This window comes from Herpailurus yagouaroundi, unplaced genomic scaffold (assembly GCF_014898765.1).
Source record: "Herpailurus yagouaroundi ecotype Mexico unplaced genomic scaffold, PumYag 29, whole genome shotgun sequence".
NCBI classification, from domain to species: Eukaryota; Metazoa; Chordata; class Mammalia; order Carnivora; family Felidae; genus Herpailurus; species Herpailurus yagouaroundi.
This window is the reverse complement of record NW_024412377.1, coordinates 65427690-65447558: the sequence shown is the minus strand read 5'-3', so window position 1 is coordinate 65447558 and position 19869 is coordinate 65427690. Positions and strand designations below refer to the sequence as shown.

Here is a 19869-nt window from a genome sequence, read left to right as displayed (position 1 = left end):
TTTTCTAACATGCATTATTATTTGTGATGGAAGAAAGGGCTGTTTTCAGAAAATCTGCAGCTAGTAACACAATAGGTGGCCCAGGGGCTTTGGCATCAGTTTCTGGCTCTGCAATGACAAGCTGTTCAACTTTTGACAAATTACTAAACTGCTCTGAGCCCAAGTCTTCTCATCTCTAAAAAGAGGAAATAATACTACCTATTTCATAAAGTTGTGAGCGCTGTGTAAGATATTTGGCAGATACACACTCATTAATGGTAGATGGTAGTGCTTACTGTTGTTATTAAGATCATGATAAACTGACTTTTAGAGGGCCTTATTTTTATTTCTACTCTTATTTACTTATAATAAATCATAGTAATTTAGATTATAATATAGACTATCTTCCACTGAAGGCACAGTGTCTGCCTCTCTGTTAGGTCTCTATAACTGGGGTTCTAGGATAACCCTACTTTAGTGCCTCCCCCGATCTGTCAAGCAAATGCTTTATCGTTCTAAACATTCTCCTTTTAGATACAAGATTGTCTGTTAGTTAAAACCCATAGGCCTTATATGTAAATCAGATGGATGCAAACAGATTAGAAAATAGCATTGTGAATTTAGGCACAAACGCTGTATTTGAAATGTCAAGCGTGACTGGCTTTTAACGATATGACTGACTTGGAATAGTAGGTTACTTGTGCAATGACGGCTCTGGATCTAAAATCCTGGCCTCTCTCAAAAAATGCCAAGACTACTCTCAATCCCAGGAAATCTCTTTTCAGTGTGGTCTGAGGTGATGGGGACGGCTCTGTTCTGTTCTAACAGGCTGTTATAACCTGTTGGAATCTGCAGGTTAAACTGCTACTCTTCTCCCAGGCCTGAAGGAGAGACATGAAGGTCCCTGAAGGCTACAGGCTGCTGGAACACCCACTATCCATGATTCTTGCTCTTCTTTTGTTGGTGGACAGCTGAAGTAATGAGTAGATGTAACCCTGTACTGTCTCTGGGAATCCAGGGGATGGAAGTCAGTATCCCCTAGCTTTCGTTTCACTTCAGCTTTGTGAATTTATGTTCACTTAGTGAAGTCCTATTTATCTAAGAGGGAAATCACCTGCTTTTGTTTAGCTTTGGCATTAGAATTTAGCCTTTAGTCAAACTAAGACAGTCTTTAGTAAGAATCAGTCTATGTTATAAGAGCTAACTAATTTTGTGGAAACTTCTTCTAGGAAAGGTGCTGTTCTCTAAAGCAATCAATCCCAATAGCCCTGGGAAAGACAACTTCTGTCTGCCCCTTACAGCTGATTGGTGTTCTTTGTCAGGTTAGGCTGGGGAGAAGGATGGCTACTGGTGGCCTTCAAGATTCCTGTTCCTGAAGAGGTTTGATTTCCATTTGTGGGTTGAGTTAATCCGTCTTCAGTCACTACTTTGACCAACCACTTGATAACATCCCTGTAGTGGAAAATAAGAAAAAAAAAGTTTAAACTTCTGTCTTATGGTATGATAATCAAAACTGCAGCCTTAACCTAGGTTCCAAGGCCCAAGATTTCCCCAAAGGCAACCAAGAGGGCTCTTTGGAGATTTTCAATATTTAAATAAGTCTAATGGAAACCCCACATTTAACTGTAGTAAGGTTATAAGAGCTAACTAAAATACTGACATTTTTGTGAGTTCTAATTATTGAAAGGCACCTCTGAGGTCAGAGAGTACTATCTATGGCCTCTTGAGCAGGTGGAAAGTTAGACCTGATGACCAAAGAGGTCCTTGCTGGCTTTCTATGATTAGGTGTCATCCATTAATGCTAGTAAACAAGGTTTAGAGTATATGCAATGGAGTCATACTTTCTATAGGGTGTAGGCTCTTAAAGTTAGTAAGGTAAAAACATCTCATATTCTCATACAGTCAAAATTGCTTTTGATGATCACTTCTTAGGTAACCCAGGTAAAAATGGTGGACTTAATACACACTTCTAATGTTCTTCCTTCCTAAAATCCCACTAATATTAGACTAAATAATTCTTTTAAAGAGCCACAAGGGAGAAGAGAAAAGGGAGACAACAGTGAAATTTTAGAAGATGGAAGGAAAATGAAGTATAGTCACAAAATAGAATATTACATAGTAGTGAAAATAAACTACAGTGATAAGTAACACTATGGACAAATCTTACACTCTATAATATAAAGTGGAAAATAAAAGTCCCAACAGATAATGTATAGCATGATATCCTTTAATATATAGCAGGAAGGAACTAAAATAAAAACATATACTTTACAGGAACACATAAACTAAAACTACATAAAAAAGTAAAGGAATTGATAAACATTCAAGATGCTGATCAGTTTGGGTGCAGGAAGGTGCAAAAGTAGGTGATGGAGGATGGATATATGGTTAGATGCAGGTAACCGTCAAGGTCCCAGCCTTTGATTTGGGGAGTGAGTTATGAGATGCTGATTATAAAATCAAAGGTAACCGATTAACTAATTAAATAAGGCAAGTGTATCATGCTTTCAGGATGATTTTTAATCTAAATCTATGACTTTAGCAAAGGGATGGATTTTAAGTGACTTAGCAGGATTGAGAAAGCTGAATCCTAAACTAGCAGTAGAGAAGAGCAATCCTATGTAAGCATATTTACCAAAAAAGAAAAAGAATCCTCAATAAGCTCTGCAAAAGACAGTGCAAGTTTTCTCTGAAGCGAGGATGAAAGGACGTAAGGGAAAACGAATATGATGGTTTGTAAGCTCTTTAAGAGAAATTTAGACCCTACACTGCAGGTGAACATCGTGGAGAGATAAAACAGAGGGTCTCTGGACGAGGACACCAGGCACAGCTGGGAGGCAAGGGCATCAAAGCGTAACAGCAGCACTAAGTGAACATATGCTGAGCGCAGAGACCCTGGCTATTTTCCCACACTTGTCTTCTAAAAACCTGGCATCCCGGTCTTTACCCTTCATGTGGGAAACTGGAAGTCTTCTCTGGAAAACCCATCCAGCCCAAGAGGAAAGACTTAAAGACATGACGAGGTATTTTCTAAGAACAGGGAAGTGTAGAAATGATGAGTCCTCCCGTGGACTCAGCTTCCATCAGCTGTTGGAACACAGACTACCAAGGTTTATTACACACTTATGGAGATATTCTAATAAGAGAGATAAGCACCAAAATCGCCAAAACCAACTCTCCCCTCCCCCTAAAAAAGCAACTTGGGAGAAAATAAGACTATACAGAGAATAAACAAAAACGAAGGCTATCTAAATGTCCATCAACTAATGAATGGATAAAGAAGATGTGGTTTATATACACAATGGAATACTTCTTGGCAATGAGAAAGAATGAAATCTGGCCATTTGTAGCAACATGGATGGAACTGGAGGGTATTATGCTAAGCGAAATAAGTCAGAGAAAGACAGATATCATATGTTTTCACTCATATGTGGAACTTGAGAAACTTAACAGAAGACCATGGGGGAGGGGAAGGGGAAAAAAAAGTTACAGAGAGGGAAGGAGGCAAACCATAAGAGACTCTTAAATACAGAGAACTGAGGGTTGATGGGGGAGGGCAGGGGAGAGGAGAAATGGGGTGATGGGCATTGAGGAGGGCATTTGTTAGGATGAGCACTGGGTGTTGTATGTAAGCGATGAATCACGGGAATCTACCCCGAAAACCAAGAGCACACTGTATATACTGTATGTTAGCCAACCTGACAATAAATTATATTAAAAAAACAAAAACAAAGGCTATAATTAGTGTCACCAAAGATATGGGGAAATACAGACCCATGAAAGAACAAGAACAGAATACTATTTATTAATTTAATTTTTTTAAAGTTTATTTATTTTTGAGAGAGACAGAGATAGAGTGAGCAGGGGAGGGTGAGTGGAGTGGGTGGAGTGGGAGAGGGAGAGAAAGAGAGAGAGAGAGAGAGAGAGAGAGAGAGAGAGAGAGAGAATCCCAAGTAGGTTCTGCGCTGTCAGCACAGAGCCCGATGCGGGGTTCAAATTCATGAAACTATGAGATCATGACCTGAGCCAAAACCAAGAGTTGGACACCTAACCCACTGAGCCACTCAGGTGTCCCATATTTATTATTTTAAAAAAGAAACATTTAGAGACAAAGTAAAAGAGCCCTTGGAAATTAAAAACATGATAGCAGAGATAAAAACTCTTTTCCAGGAATGAAGGATGTTCCTAGACTGAAATGGCACACTGAAGGCCCAGAGCAATGGATGAATACAGACCTACAACAAGCATACTGGGCAAAAAAATAGGATTCTAAAAACTTTCAGAGGAAAAAATTAGGGCATATACAAAGAATCAGTAATCAAGGTAGTTATGACTTTTTAACAGCAAATGTGGAAGACAATGGAAGATTTCCTGCAGTACTCTGTAGAAAAGTTATTGCTAACCTAAATATCTATACTCAGTTATCAGTCAACATATAGGAAGATAAAATATTTTCAGATATATAACATCTCAAAATTTTACTTTCCACATCCCTTTCTAAGAAGCTACTGGAGACCGATCCATCAAATGAGGGAGTAAACCAATAAAGAGAAGACACAGGACAAATAAAGGAAAGATCCAACTTTTGGAAACAAAGGAAATTCTCACATTTAGGATAAAAGCTGGCAAAAAGGACAACTAATCCAGATTGAAGGAGGTCAAACAGTTCCACCACAGATCTTTAAGAATATGACGACCCAGTGCAAATAAACATCGAGGGGAGATTTAGACCAAATAGAGAATTTGGGGTTGACTTCCAATATGCAAAAAGAATACAGGGGAACTAAAAATAAGGCAATTATTAACTGTAAGGAAACACAAAGGTATGAATTAAAGGAAAAACAATCATAGTTTATTTAGGACTTGGCTCAACTCTGACTAGCATACATCGTCGTAACAATAGAAACATTGAATACTGATCTGAACAAAATTATGATATAAATAAATTAATAGCATGGGGGCAGGGAAACGTGTGTGCCCAGGAGGAGGTAGGGAGTAAAAAGAGTTAATTACTCTTATTTCATGTGGAAAGTCAATAGATAATAGATAATAATGAAAAATCAAGAATTAGCAACATAAACATGTTATTTAGCCATACAGAGGTAAATATTAAAAAAAATCACTTAAAAGAGTGGAAAGTAGCTACCCCCGTGGAAAAGAAAAATGCAGGTGAGGGAACCTGGGAACTAGTGTATTTCTTAAACCTTATAGAACTAGTTTACTCTTTGTATGCACAGTTAAAAAAGAAAAGAAAACCCCGTAAGACCAGGGTAATATAGAGACTGGCTTTTAAAACCTCGTATCTTTGAGACAAGAAATAACAAATGCTGGCAAGGATGTGGACAAAAGGGACTCCTCCTGCACTATTGGGAATGTAAGTTGGTGCAACCACTGGGGAAACAGTATGGAAGTTCATCAAAAATTTAATAACAGAAAAAAACATGTGATCCACTAATCCCACTAGTGTGTATTTAAAGGAAATGAAAACACTAATTTGAAAAGACAGATGCACTACTATGTTTACTGCAGTATTATTTACAATAGCTAAGACATGGAAGCAACCTAAGTGTCCATCAATAGATGGATGGATGAAAAAGATGTGATATATATATGTATGTACATACATACATACATACATACATACAAAGGAATATTACTCAGCCATGAGAAAGAGTGAGATCTTGCCATTTATAAGAACATGGATGGACCAAGAAGATATTACACTAGATGAAGTAAGTCAGAAAAAGACAAATACCATATGATTTCACTTATTTGTGGAATGTAAAAACACAAAACAAAAAGAAACAGACTTGTAAATACAGAAAACAAACTGGTGGTTGCCAGAGGGCAGGGGTTTGGAGGATGAGTAAAATAGGTGAAGGGGACTGGGGGGTATAGGCTACCAGTTATAGAATGAATAAGTCACAGGTATGAAAGGTACAGCATGGGGAACATTGTCAATGATATTATAAAAGTGTAGTATGGTGACAGATGGTGGCCACACTTCGTAATATATAGAGATGTTGAATCACTATGTTGTATACGTGAAACTGATAAACATTGTGTGTCAACTATACTTCAATAAAAAAAAAAAGCCCTCATCTTTGAGGTACAGTTTATATACAATAAATTGCACACAGATTTTTATTTGATGAGTTTTGGTAAATAGATATATATACATCTGTGTAACCATAACCTCAATCTAAGATCCATATTTAGTGTCCCTAAATTGTTATTTTTCTATTTAAAACCTAACTATGCTGGGGTACCTGGGAGGCTAAGTCAGTTGAGCATCCAACTTTGGCTCAGGTCATGATCTCGGTTTGTGAGTTCAAGCCCTGCATTGGGCTCACTGCTGTCAGCACAGAGCCTGCTTTGGATCCTCTGTCCCCCTCTCCCGCCCATGCTCTCACTCTAATAAAAAATAAAACATTAAAAAAACAAAAAACTACCTAACTACACTATCCTGTGCTCTTTGTAGATCTACTTACTGATTTTCTATTCTATAATCATTAACATTTAAACTTTACAGAAAATGCCACATCTATGAAAATGGGTATGGGCATGCAAACTAAGGGGGGAAGCTGACTGATGCTCAAAACAGTATGAAGCTTCCTCTTTTTTGTTTTTTTTTATTAAAGTAGTTGTAACAGTCAATATCCCATATTGGCCTATAGAAAACTATTTTTAACAAACATACAAGAACATATGAGAATGTAAATATGAGTGGAAGAGTTTCAATGATGCTGTTAAAAAAAAAAAAAAAAAGGATGCTGGTACACTAGCTTGGTGAAAACCATTTCCAAAAAAAGTAAGGATTGGAGTGCCCGGGTAGCTCAGTTGGTTAAGCATCCGACTCTTGATTTCTGCTCAAGTTGTGATCCTGTAGTTCACGAGTTCGAGCCTCATGTTGGGCTCTGCACACAGCATGGAGCTTGCTTATGATTCTGTCTCTCCCTCTCTCTGTACCTCCCCCACTCGTGCTGTCTCTCTCAAAATAAATAAACTTAAAAAAAAAATGGGGGGCGCCTGGTGCTTCAGTTGGTTGGGTATCCGACTTCAGCTCAGGTCATGATCTCACTGTGTGTGAGTTCAAGCCATGCATCAGGCTCTGTGCTGACATCTCAGAGCCTGGAGCCTGCTTTGGATTCTGTGTCTCCTCTCTCTGCCCCTCCCCACACTCACTCTGTCTGTCTCACACACAAAAAAATTTTTTAATTAAAAAAAAAGAACCCACAAGTTGTAGTTCCAGGAAGAAAATTCCAGCCTGAGATTGCCACCCTAGAAATCACATTTTCTCCTATTCATATAAGGATATAGTAGTTCCCTGTCCTGAAGCTTCCAGAAGCTCCCACTTGCCCTGATTCTACAAAAAAAAGAATACATGCTTGCTACCATCTTGTACCTTATTGTTAGCCTCAGGACCTATTATATTACTTTTTAGAAACTAATAGTGACAAATGAGAGTTCTCCTGAGGTACTCAGGGAGATGGAAATAAATCTAGGTTTATAAAAGCTGTGAAAAGTTTTATGCAAGCTAAGGTTTTCCCCTAGATCTCCTGAGGCTGTCTGGACAATTCTGAAATACACCAAAGGACGTCTGACAGTCTTGAGAAAAACCAAAAACCATGAAGGCTGTGGTGCTCAACACACGGTTGGTACAGAGAGATTTTCTTTTAGAGTCGTCTGTAGTTCTTTTTTTTTTTTTTTAAGTTTATTTATTTTTGAGAGAGACACAGTGCAAGCAGGGGGAGGGCAGAGAAAGAGTGGGAGAGACAGAGAATCCCAAGCAGGCTCTGCATTGTCAGCACAGAGCCCAACGCGTGGCTCGAACTCACGAACCACGAGATCATGACCTGAGTTGAAGTTAGATGCTTAACCGACTGAGCCACACAGATGCCTCTAGGATCATCTATAATTTTTTTTTGTTTTTATTTATTTATATTGAGATCGAGTGAGAAAGCGTGTGCACGTGGAAGAGGCAGAGAGGGAATCTCAAGCAGGCTCCATACTGTCAGCATGGAGCCTGATGCTGGGCTGGAACTCACGAACTGTGAGATCATGACCTGAGCCGAGATCAAGAGGTAGACGCTTAACCGACTGAGCCACTCGGGCACTCCTTGTCTATAGTTTTAACAGCTATCCCTGTTATATTATTGTGTGACTATGAAACCTCATCCATTTGATGTTCTCCAGCCTTGAGTAGCTGCCCACCTATGGCTCCTACTTCTTAACATCCCTGAGCTCAGGTGCTAGTTAGTTACCTGACATTGTGGGGCTGCTTGTCACAGGACAGCACAGTGCTTGCAATGGACTGCTGCAGGTGCTGTCGTTGCCTCCTCAGGATCTGCTGGAAGTCATCTTCCAGGGTCTGTACCACATAACGCAGAAAAAGGACTCTCCCAGGCAGATTTTGCCCCTGTAGAAGAAAAAATGAGAAGTATTTCCTCTCAATTTCCTGATGAGTGAGCATTCAGCTCTCCTAAATATGAAGTCCAAGCGAAGGCCATGCATCACGAAGTATGTCTGTACCTAAAAGAGAAGCTCCTGAGAGAGAGAGCAGGCAATCGAGGTTGTTTTAAAAGAGGGAAAACAGGGCAATCCCAGAGCCTGGAGGCTCAGGACTGTAGACTTTCTAATTTTAAGAGATAGATAGCCATGACAAGTCGTCTCTCACTAAACTTGACTATCAGTCTCAGGATAAACCTCAAACTGTGGGTATCAGAATAGAGAGACAAAAACTGGTTCCTATATGATCCTGTTGAGCTGCTGGATCAAGCAGTCATGATGTCCATACCACTGCTGAACGTCTAGTAACGTGAGCTGATCCACATCCTTATTGTTTAAGCAAGTCTGAGTTGAGTTTTCTGTTACAGGTGAAATGATTCTAACTGAGAAAGCTGAACTGTTGTAGGTAAAGAGCATGGGCTTTGATGGCACACAGATCTTATGTATTTATTTTTGTTTGATTGTTTTAAACCCAGATCTATACTCATTCAACTTGCACTTCTGAGTTTCACTGTCTCTTGATTTAAGTGGTGATAATTTTAAGTATACAAAAGCCAGTATAAGTACCTGTGACATGCCAAGCAGACATGCACCATTTGTTGATTTCCCTTTACTGGGAGACAAGTGCTGGGACGTAGGACCAGGAGCTCGGGCTTTCAAACTTCAAAGAATAAGGCCCCAAACTGTTTCTGGATTCTTTAGGAACTTTTCAAACAGCAGAGGGTTGGTATATACTCTGAGAAGATAAACTCATGGACTAGGGTACAGTTTAGTAAGCAGGAAAACGAATAACCATTGTAAGCACATATGATTTCTTTTTTTTAAGAGGTGAGAGGGGCATCTGGGTGGCACAGTCAGTTGAGTGTTGACTTTGGCTCAGGTCACGATCTCACAGTTCATGGGTTTGAGCCCCACATTGGGCTCTGTGCTGGCAGCTCAGAGCCTGGAGCCTGCTTTGGATTCTGTGTCTCCCTCTCTCTCTGGTCCTCCCCTACTCATGCTCTGTCTCTCAAAAATAAATAAACGTTAAAAAATTCTAAAATAAATAAATAAATAGGTAAGGATGTGATAACTTTGTCTTCCAATGTGCATATTTTTTTCTAATCCTCATTAACTAGTGCAAATGATTTTTTAAAAGTTTATTTATTCTTGAGAGAGAGTGTACACAAGCTGGAGAGGGGCAGAGAGATAGGATCCCAGGCAGGCTTTGCACTGTCAACGTGTAAGTGGGGCTTGAGCTCACAAACCACGAGATCGTGACCTGAGCCGAAATCAAGAGTTTGATGCTTAACCAACTGAGCCACCCAGGCACTCTGGTGCAGATTTTTTAAAAATCAAGTAATTATGCTAGATTTATGATGAAAGTCTTTCACTAACACCACTCTCCACTACTGCTTGCCCCCTGCAGTACCCTAGAGTGAAATTTTACTCTTCTGAAAGTTACTCTAAACATCTCTAAAAAATGCTCATATCATTACTTCTTGATTTATCAACTTTAGACATTATCTATTGGCTTCTGCTGTGTTAGATAAAGATTTAATTCACTTATGCCACTTCCCCATTTCTCTTCCTAAAATAACTATCTCAATTTATGTTCCATCATCTACAGATAGTATCTCTTGACACCCAATTTTATAAGATAAAGATGCTATAAAAGCCCTACTACTCAGAGATCCTATCCCTTTTCACTTCCTAATCTTTATCATCTAGGGCTTTCCACTGTCAAGGCTAAAATTGTTTTGTTTTATATATAAATTGATTCTAAATATTATAACTAAATAGTGTTTACAGTATGAGGACTATGTTAAAATTATTTACTACACTGGAAATCCATATAGTACACTAAGAAAATAATTTCTTTCTTGTTAAGCTTTTTGATTTTCTTAAAGTTTCTTTTTTATCCTCCCTATATTGCCTACAATTATCACTTTACCTCTTTTAACTCCTCAAGAATGGTGTTGAATCTTGAGAATATCCTTCTTTCCCATTTTTTTTTTCATTTTTAAAAACAACTTTTTTGGGGCGCCTGGGTGGCTTAGTGGTTAAGCGCCCAACTTTGGCTCAGGTCATGATCTTGCAGTTTATGGGTTTGACGCCCACCTCGGGCTCTGTGCCGACAGCTCAGAGCCTGGAGCCTGCTTCGGATTCCGTGTTTCCCTCTCTCTCTGTCTCTCTCCCACTCAGGCTCTGTCTCTCTCAAAAATAAACAAACATTAAAAAAAGAAAAACCAACTTTATTGACAACCCTTATAAATTCACCCACTTTAAATGTGCAATTCAATGATTTGTTGTAAATTTACTGAGCTTGGTAACCATGGCCATAACCAATTTTTAGAATATCTTTATAACTGAAATAAGATCCCTCATCCCTATCTACGGTTAGTTCCCGTTCCCATCTCTAGCCCCAGGCAACCACTCCTCTACTTTATGGCTCTACTGATTTGCCCTTCTGGACATTTCATATACGGAGAACTATACACTATATGACCTTGTGTAAGTGGCTTCCTTTTATGTAGCTTAATACTTTTTGAGGTTTGTCCATGTCACGGCATATATCAAGAGCACTTTTTTTAATTACTGAATAGCATTCCCATGTATGAAGATAGCACATTTTGTTTATCCGATTGTTTTTTTTATTTTTTTTTTACTTTTATTTATTTTTGAGAAACAGAGTGAGACAAAGAGTGAGCGGGGGAGGGGCAGAGAGAGAAGGAGACACAGAATCTGAAGCAGGCTCCAGGCTCTGTGCAAGCGGTCAGCACAGAACCTGATGTGGGGCTCGAACCCACAAACTGTGAGATCACGACCTGAGCCGAAGTCGGAGGCTCAACTGACTGAGCCACCCAGGTGCCCCTATCCATTCAATTGTTGATGGACATTTGGGTTGTTTCCACTTTTTGGCTATTATGAATAAGGCTGCTATGAACATTCACATGTAAGCCTTTGTTAGACATATATTTTCATTTTTCTTGGGTCAGTATCTGGAAGCTGAATAGCTGGGTCATATGATAAGTTTATGTTTAATTTTTTAAAGGAACTGTCAAACTGTTTTCGACAGTGGCTGTTCCATTTACATTCCCACCAGTAATGTATCAGACTTCCTGTATCTCTACTTTCTTGCCAGCATTTGTTATTGCCTACTTTCTTTTTAAAATTGTGGTAAAAAAAACATATAACATAAACTTAACTATCTTAACCATTTATTTTTTATTTTTGAGAGAGAGCACAAATAAGGGAGGGGCAGAGAAAAAGAGGGAAACACAGAATCCTAATCAGGCTCCAGTCTCTGAGCTGTCAGCCAGAGCCTGATGCATGGCTCAAACCCACAAACTGTGAGATCATGACCTGAGCTGAAGTCGGATGCTTAACTGACTGAGCCATCCAGGGGCCCTGTATTTTTTTTTTTTTTTTTTAAGTAGGCCTCATGCCTAGCATGGAGCCCAACACGGGGCCTGACATCAAGACCTGGGCTGAGACCAAGAGTCGGATGCTAACCAACGGAGCCACCCCTATCTTAATCATTTTTCAGTATATTCACGTAGTTGTGCAACAGATCTCCTGAACTTTTCCATCTTGCAAAATGAAACTTTACACACAATGAACAATCATGTCCCATTTCCCCCTCCCCCCTAGCCTCTGGTAACCAACATTCTATTTGCTTTTTATATTAATGACAGCTATAGATACTTTGTGTATGTCAAATTATACAGGGTCTTTTTATGACTGGCTTATTTCACTTAGTATAATACCCTCATTATGGTACCATCCATGTTGTAGCATATGGGATTTCCTTCCTATTTAAAGCAGAATATTTCACTGTACCTGTATATGCCACATTTTGTTTACCTCGTCATCTACGGATGGACGTTTGGGCTGCTTCCACTTCTTGGCTTTTGTGAATAATGCTGCTATGAACATGGGTGTGCAAATATCTCTTCAAGACACTTCTTTCAATTCTTTTACACGTATACACATGTGGGAATATATGAAGTGGGATTGATGGATCATATAATAATTTTTTTAATTTTTTGAAGAAACACCATATAGTTTTCCACAGTGGTTGTACAATTTGATAATCCTACCCACAGTGGGCAAGTGTTCTCATTTCTCTACAAATTTGCCACAACTCATGACTTATTTTCTGTTAAAAAATTTTGTTTTAATAGTGGTTATCCTGAATGGGTGTGAGATGATATCTCATTGTGGTTTTGATGTGCCATTCTTTGTGATTTAGTGATGTTGAGCATCCTTTCATATGCTTGTTGGCCACTTGTATATCATCTTTGGAGAAATGGCCATTCAAGTCCTTTGCCCTTTTAATTTTTTTTTTTTTCAACGTTTATTTATTTTTGGGACAGAGAGAGACAGAGCATGAACGGGGGAGGGGCAGAGAGAGAGGGAGACACAGAATCGGAAACAGGCTCCAGGCTCTGAGCCATCAGCCCAGAGCCTGAAGCGGGGCTCGAACCCACGGACCGTGAGATCGTGACCTGGCTGAAGTCGGACGCTTAACCGACTGCGCCACCCAAGCGCCCCTCCTTTGCCCTTTTAAAAATCAGATTATTTTGTTGTTCAATTTTCCCTTTAATTCTGTCAGTTTTGTAATAAAATGTTTAAATGTTGTTGAGTTAAGGAGCTCTTTATGTATTCAGGATATTAACCCTTATTCAGATATGCAATTTTAAAATGTCTTCCCCTGGGCGCCTGATTGGCTCAGTTGGTCGAGTGCCCGACTGGATTTTGGCTTAGGTTGTGATCTCACAGTTGTGGGATGCAGCCCGCGTGGGATTGTTTCTCTGTCTCTCTACCCTCCTCTGCTCATGCTTGTGCATGTGTGAAATCTCTCTTAAAAAAAAAAAAAGTGAAAAAAAATACTTTATAAAAAAATAACAAAATGTTTTCTATTCCATAGACTGTCTTTGAATTCCAGATTGTGTTCTTTGGTGCACACGTTTTAAACTTTGGGGCGCCTGGGTGGCGCAGTCGGTTAAGCGTCCGACTTCAGCCAGGTCACGATCTCGCGGTCTGTGAGTTTGAGCCCCGCTTCGGGCTCTAGGCTGATGGCTCAGAGCCTGGAGCCTGTTTCTGATTCTGTGTCTCCCTCTCTCTCTGCCCCTCCCCTGTTCATGCTCTGTCTCTCTCTGTCCCAAAAATAAATAAACGTCAAAAACAACAAATTTTTTTTAAACTTTGATGTAGTCCCATTTGCCTATTTTTGCCTTTTTTTTTTTTTTGCCAGTATCTTTGGTGTCATATCAGAGAAAAATGTAAAATCCAATTGTCATGAAGCTTTCCCCTATATTTTCTAAGAGTTTTATAGTTTTTGGCATGATGTAAGAGATCTTTGATCCATTTTGAGCTAATTTTTGTATATGGTATTGGATAAGAGTCCAACTTCATTCTTTTGCATATGGCTATCCAGTTTTCCCAAAACCATTTGTTGAAAAGGCTATCTTTTTCCATTGAATGGTCTTGGCACCCTTGATGAACATCGTTTGATCATATTCACAATTTTTTTTTTCTGGGTTCTCCATTTTACTCCACATGTCTGTAGGTCTGTCTTTATGAGATTACCACACTGTTTTGATTACTGTAGCTTTGTAATATGTTTAAAAATCAAGAAGTATGAATACTCCAACTTTGTTCTTTTTCAAGATTGTTTTGGCTATTCAGGGTCCTCTAAGATTACATAGGAATTTTAGGATGATTTTTCTATTTCTGAAAAAAATGCTGCTGGGATTTTGATAGGGATAGTGCTGAATATGTGGATTACTTTGGGTACTACTGACATCTTAACAATATTAAATCTTTCAACCTATGAACATGAGATGTCTTACCATTTATTTATGTCTTCATTTTCTTTCAGCAATGTTTTATAATTTTCAGTGTGCAAATTGTTCATCTCCTTGGTTACCTCTAAGTATTTTATTGTTTTTGATGCTATTGTTAACCAAACTGTTTTCCTAATTTCGTTTTGAGATTGTTAGGACACAGAAATGCAATTGATTTTTGTGTGTTTTGTATCCTGCAACCTTGCTGAATTTGCCTATTAGCTGTAACAATCTTTCTGTGTGGAATCTTTAGGGTTTTCTTCATATAAGATCATGTTATCTATAACAGAGATAATTCTTGCTTTTAAATTCAGATGTCTTTTTTTTTCCTTCCTTGCCTAACTGCTTTGGTTAGAACTTCCAATACTATGTTGAATAGAAGGGACAAAAGCAGGTATTCTTGCTTTATTCCTGAACTTAGAGAAAAAGCTTGTAGTATTTCACCATTGAATATGGTTTGCTGGGGTTTTTCCATATAAGGTTTATGAGATAGTTTCCGTCTATTCCTAGTTTTTAGGATGAAAATGTGTTGAATCTTGTCAAATGCATTTTTTGCATCAATTGAGATGATCAGGTGGTTTCTGTCCTTCATTCTGTTAATATAGTGTATTTGATTGACTGATTTTTTTATATTGAACCATCCTTGTATTCCCAGATAAATCCCACTTGATCATGATGTATAATCCATATGATATGCTGCTGAATTTGGTTTGCTAGTATTTTGCTGAGGATTTTTGCATCGGCGTTCATAAGGGATATTGGTCTACAGTTTTCTTGTAGTGTTTATATCTGGTTTTAATATCAGGTTGATGCTCGTTTCACAGAATGAAGATACTTGCTATGAGATCTTTTAAAATCTATTGGGACTTGGGGCCCTGGGTGGCTCAGTTGGTTAAATGTCTGACTCTTGGTTTCAGCTCAGGTCATGATCTCATGGTTTGTGAGTTTGAGCCCTGCATCAGGTTCTGCCCTGACAGCATGGAGCTGCTTCAGATCCTCCCCATCCCCCCTCTCTCTGTCCCTTCCTTGCTTGCCCTCTCTCTCTCAAAATAAATAAACTTAAAAATTTAAAATCTATTGGAACTTAATTTATGGCCTAAAATAAGGTCTTTCCTGGAATATGCCCCTTGTGCACCAAGAAGAAGGTGGGTACTGTTGTTGGTAGACTATTCTGCATATAATTATTAGATCTGGTTAGTTTATTGTGTTGCTTAATTTCTCTCTTTCCTTACTTATCTTCCATTCTGGTTATTCTATCCATTATTGAGAGTTGGGTTTTGAAGTCTCCAACTATTAATATAGAACAATTTTTCCCTTTGGGGTGCCTGGGTGGCTCAGTCAGTTGCGCGTCTGACTTTGGCTCAGGTCATGATCTTGCGGTGTGGGAGTTCAAGCACCCACGTTGGGCTCTGGGCTGACAGCTCGGAGCCTGGAGCCTGTTTCAGATTCTGTGTCTCCCTCTCTCTCTCTGCCCCTCCCCTGCTCATGCTCTGTCTCTGTCTCAAAAATAAACATTAGAAAAAAAATTAAAAAGAACTATTTTTCCTTTTGATTCTATCAGTTTTTGCCTTGTATCTTGATGGTCTGTCATTAGGTACGTAAATATTTATGATTGTTGTATCTCAGGGCTGTATTGAACCTTTTAATTAATACATAACGTCCTCCTTTGTCTCTTGTAACATTTTCTGACTTATCTATTTTGTCTCATATTAGTACAGCCACCTGTGCTCTTTTGGTTACTACTTGCATGGAATATCTTCTCCCATTCTTTCACTTTGAATCTACTTGTGTCTTTGGATCTAAAGTGTTTTTTGTAGATAGCATGTAGTTGGATCATGCCAATTTGTGTCTTTTGATTGGAGAGTTTACCCCATTTACATTTACATTTTAAAGTAATTGCTTATAAGGAAAGAGGGTCAGTCAGTAAAGAATAGGACTTTTTTTTTTTTAATGTTTATTTATTTTTGAAGGAGAGACACAGCATCAGTGGGGTGGGAGCAGAGAGAGACGGAGACACTGAATCAGAAGCCGGCTCCATGCTCTGAGCTGTCAGCACAGAGCCCAACAAAGGGCTCGAACTCATGAGCTGTGAGATCATGACCTGAGCTGAAGTTGGATGCTAAACTGACTGTGCCACCCAGGCTCACCCTAGAGAGTGTGACTCTTGATCTCAGGGTTATAAGTCTGAGCCCCCTGTTGGGTGTAGAGATTACTTAAAAAAATAATAAAAAGCAATTACTGATAAGGAAGGATGCACTTGTGTCATTGTACTGTTTTCTACATGCCTTATAGCTTTTTTGTCCCTCATTTCCTGCATTATTGTCTTTTGTTGTTAGTTGATTGTTTGTAGTGAAATGTTTAAATTCCTTTGTTGCTTCCTTTTGTGCTTCTAGCTATTTTCTTTGTGGTTACCATCGTAATTACATTTAATATTCGGAAGTTAAAATACTCTAATTTGAATTTGTACAAGCTTAACTTCAATAACATATAAAAACTGTTCCTTTACAGCTCTGTCCCTTACTGTTTTGGTTGTTGATGTCACATAACTACATCTTCATACAAAACAAATTAATAATTCTTTTAAATGCATTAGTGTCTTTCATTACATAGAAAGCAAAATGTGGCATTTCAAAGTTATAGTAATACTGGCTTTTAGACTAATAATTATGAAACTTGTATTAGTCACTTAACCATATAGAAAACCAAACACTATAAATTGTTGTTACAATCATAGTTTTTGTAATTGTCCATGTATTTACCTTTATTGACATCTTTGTTTCTTCATATGGCTCAAGTTACTGTTCAGTGTTTCATTTTACTCTGCAGGACTCCCTTTAGGCTTTTTTTTTGCTGGGCAGGGCTAGTGGAAATGAACTCCCTCAGCTTTTGTTTATCTAGGGAGGTCTTTATTTCTGCCTCATTTTTGAAAAGGAGCTTTGTTAAACATGGAACTCTTGGCTGAGTTTTATTCTTTAGCACTTTGAATATATTAGCCCACTACCTTCTGGCCTCCAAAATTTCTGATGAGAAATCTGCTGATAATCTTATTGAGACCTTGTACGTGATGTGTTGCTTCTCTCCTGCTGCTCTCCCTCATTTTTGAAGGATGGTTTGGCCAGATATAGTTTGGCCAGATAAGAGCTTTTTTTCCTTCAGCATTTTGAATATATCATCCCACTGCCTTGTGACTTGCAAGATTCTGCTAAAAACCTTGCATGCGGTGAGCCACTTTTTTCTTGCTGTTTTCAAGATTCTGGCTTTAACTTTTGTTAACTTTTGACACTTGATTTAATGTGTCTTGGTGTGGGTCACTGGTTTAACTTCATTGGAGTTGAACTTCACAAATCTGTATATCCATTTCTTTCCTCAGGTTTGGGGAGTTTGGGGTCATTATTTTCTCAAGTAAGCTCTCTGCCCCTTTCTCTCTTCTTCTGGGGCTCTCATAATACATACATGGTCCACTTAATAATGTCCCATGGTCCCTTAGGCTCTCTTCAACTTTCTTCATTGTATTTTCTTTTTGCTCTTCTGTCTCAATGATTTCAAATGACCTGTCTTCAAGTTCATTGACAGTTTTCTTTTGCTTCAAGCATGCTGTTGAATCCATCTAGTGAATTTTTCAATTCAGTTACACTTTTCGGGTCCAGAATATGTTTGATTCTAATAGTTTCTTGTTTAATACTCTCATTTTGTTCACACATAATTTTCATGCTGCAGTTAGTTGTCTATCTCTGCTCTCTTTTAGTTCCTTGTACATTTTTAAGATAGTTCAAAAATACTCTTTTGTCGGGGGGCACCATTTAAGCATCCAGCTCTTAATTTCAGCTCAGGTCATGATCTCATGGTTGTGAGATCTAGCCCCACGTCAGGCTCTGCACTGAGTGTGTGCTTTTATCTGTCTTAATTTCCCAGTGGCTTGCCTTTGTCTCAGGAGCCACAATCTCTTGCTTCCCTGGTACCTGCCTGTGGAACTGCATACTCCTTGCAGCTCTAACATGTGGCAGTGCTCACCTCTCTTTTCAGCAGCTTCCAAACTATACCACTATTCCCATCAGTGATCTGAGTCGGGTGAGAAAACAACTCTCCCTTGGGCAGCTCCCTAACAAGCCAGGAGACTGGCTCAAAGTCCACTTTTTTGTTTCCATCTTGAGGGAGGAGCTGGGGCATGTGAAGTTTCCTTCCAGTTGCACCATGATAAGCAGGGTCGAGGGAGGGGCATGGGCACACCAAATAACACAAATCTTCCTACTCCTTTCATTGAGCCCCTTCTCGATGATGCATTCTCCTGGGTACTGAGGCTTCTCAACTGATCTCCAGAGTTTTCACAAAAGTATTCTGGTCCATATGTTTTTCTTAATTTGGCGTCTCCATGGAGAACAATAGCCTGGAGCTTGTTTATCATCTAGGTGATGTTTCCCAGATCATTCTTAAAGCCCTCAATTATTCTGCTCCAATCTGGACTGACTGCTTTGTAGGTCTACTATTCACCATAATTTTAGGAATTCTCTGTATTATTCTCTTGGATTAGATCTAGTGTTCCCTAGATCCTGTTCCACCCTCTTTCTTAATCCCTTCTTCTTTAGATGCATACCTTTAGGTAACTGAAGAAATGGGTGTGAGGCTATTTTTTCAAGTTCCCACATGTCTGGAAATGTCTTTATGTTTACACTCATACTTGAATAATAGTTTTGTTGAGTATGGAATTCTAAGCTGAAAATAATTTGTTCCATCCAAGTGCTCTGGGTGAGCAGACAGAATGCTGGCCATTTAGGGATCCCTAAAAGTCAGAATGCAGAAGACTTCTTTTCTGCAGCACCAACTCTATACTAGGTGCCTTTGTTTATGACGGATGTTTCATTCAATGTCTTTAGAAAATAAGTCCTCTGACTTTTTGCCTGAAGGGTAGGTAACCTGATGACTGAACTTTCTGTACTCAAGAATGGAAAGACTGTCAGTTCTATCTGCAAACTTTCAACAGATTTACAGCCCACATCTGACTCTAACCCTCTTGTATGTATTGTGTTTCTGAGTTGAAAACCTCTTTACTCTAAAGGGAGATTTCCTTTCTCCTTGACTGCAGCCACCTCTAGATGTATTACAGCCTATGGCTTTCTCTGCCTAGCTTCACCAGTCAACACTTACATTTCCTTTAGTTCTTCTAGTTTTCATTCAAATCTATTGCCCTTCCCCTTATTTTCATTGCCATGGACTTATAACTTTCACTATTCATCTACTATTATTTTCAATGGGCTCTCAAGAAGGAGAGTTATCGATAAGTGAAGGTACTCAATTTCGAATTGGAAGACAGCACATACCATTTCAAAAGGAGTTTTTTGGTGAGGGTGGGAATATAAGGATGGAATAATGGCAAAGACTTTACTACCAGATTTGTCATCACTTTCGTTTCTAGTTAAAACTTCCTATGCAAAAGATACACCCTCATAATTGTTATGTTACCTCTTCCTCCATGACATAAGTGAGCAGCTTCCAGTCCCACTCCACTGTCTTGGCATTAGCTGGATGTAGCCTGAAATTCAAGGGACATCAATTA

The 19869-nt window shown here is 38.9% G+C and overlaps 1 protein-coding gene across 1 annotated transcript in view; it reads right to left on the bottom strand.

Annotated features, from left to right (window-relative positions):
- Positions 1 to 19869, bottom strand: part of SIMC1 (SUMO interacting motifs containing 1) — a gene marked incomplete at its 5' end in the record, with an annotated part of 82387 nt that overhangs the window by 20465 nt on the left and 42053 nt on the right. The window contains 3 exons of the mRNA XM_040492890.1: positions 1279 to 1431; positions 8244 to 8398; positions 19776 to 19845. Of these exons, the coding sequence (XP_040348824.1) occupies positions 1279 to 1431; positions 8244 to 8398; positions 19776 to 19845 (378 nt within the window). The remainder of the gene's footprint in view (positions 1 to 1278; positions 1432 to 8243; positions 8399 to 19775; positions 19846 to 19869) is intronic.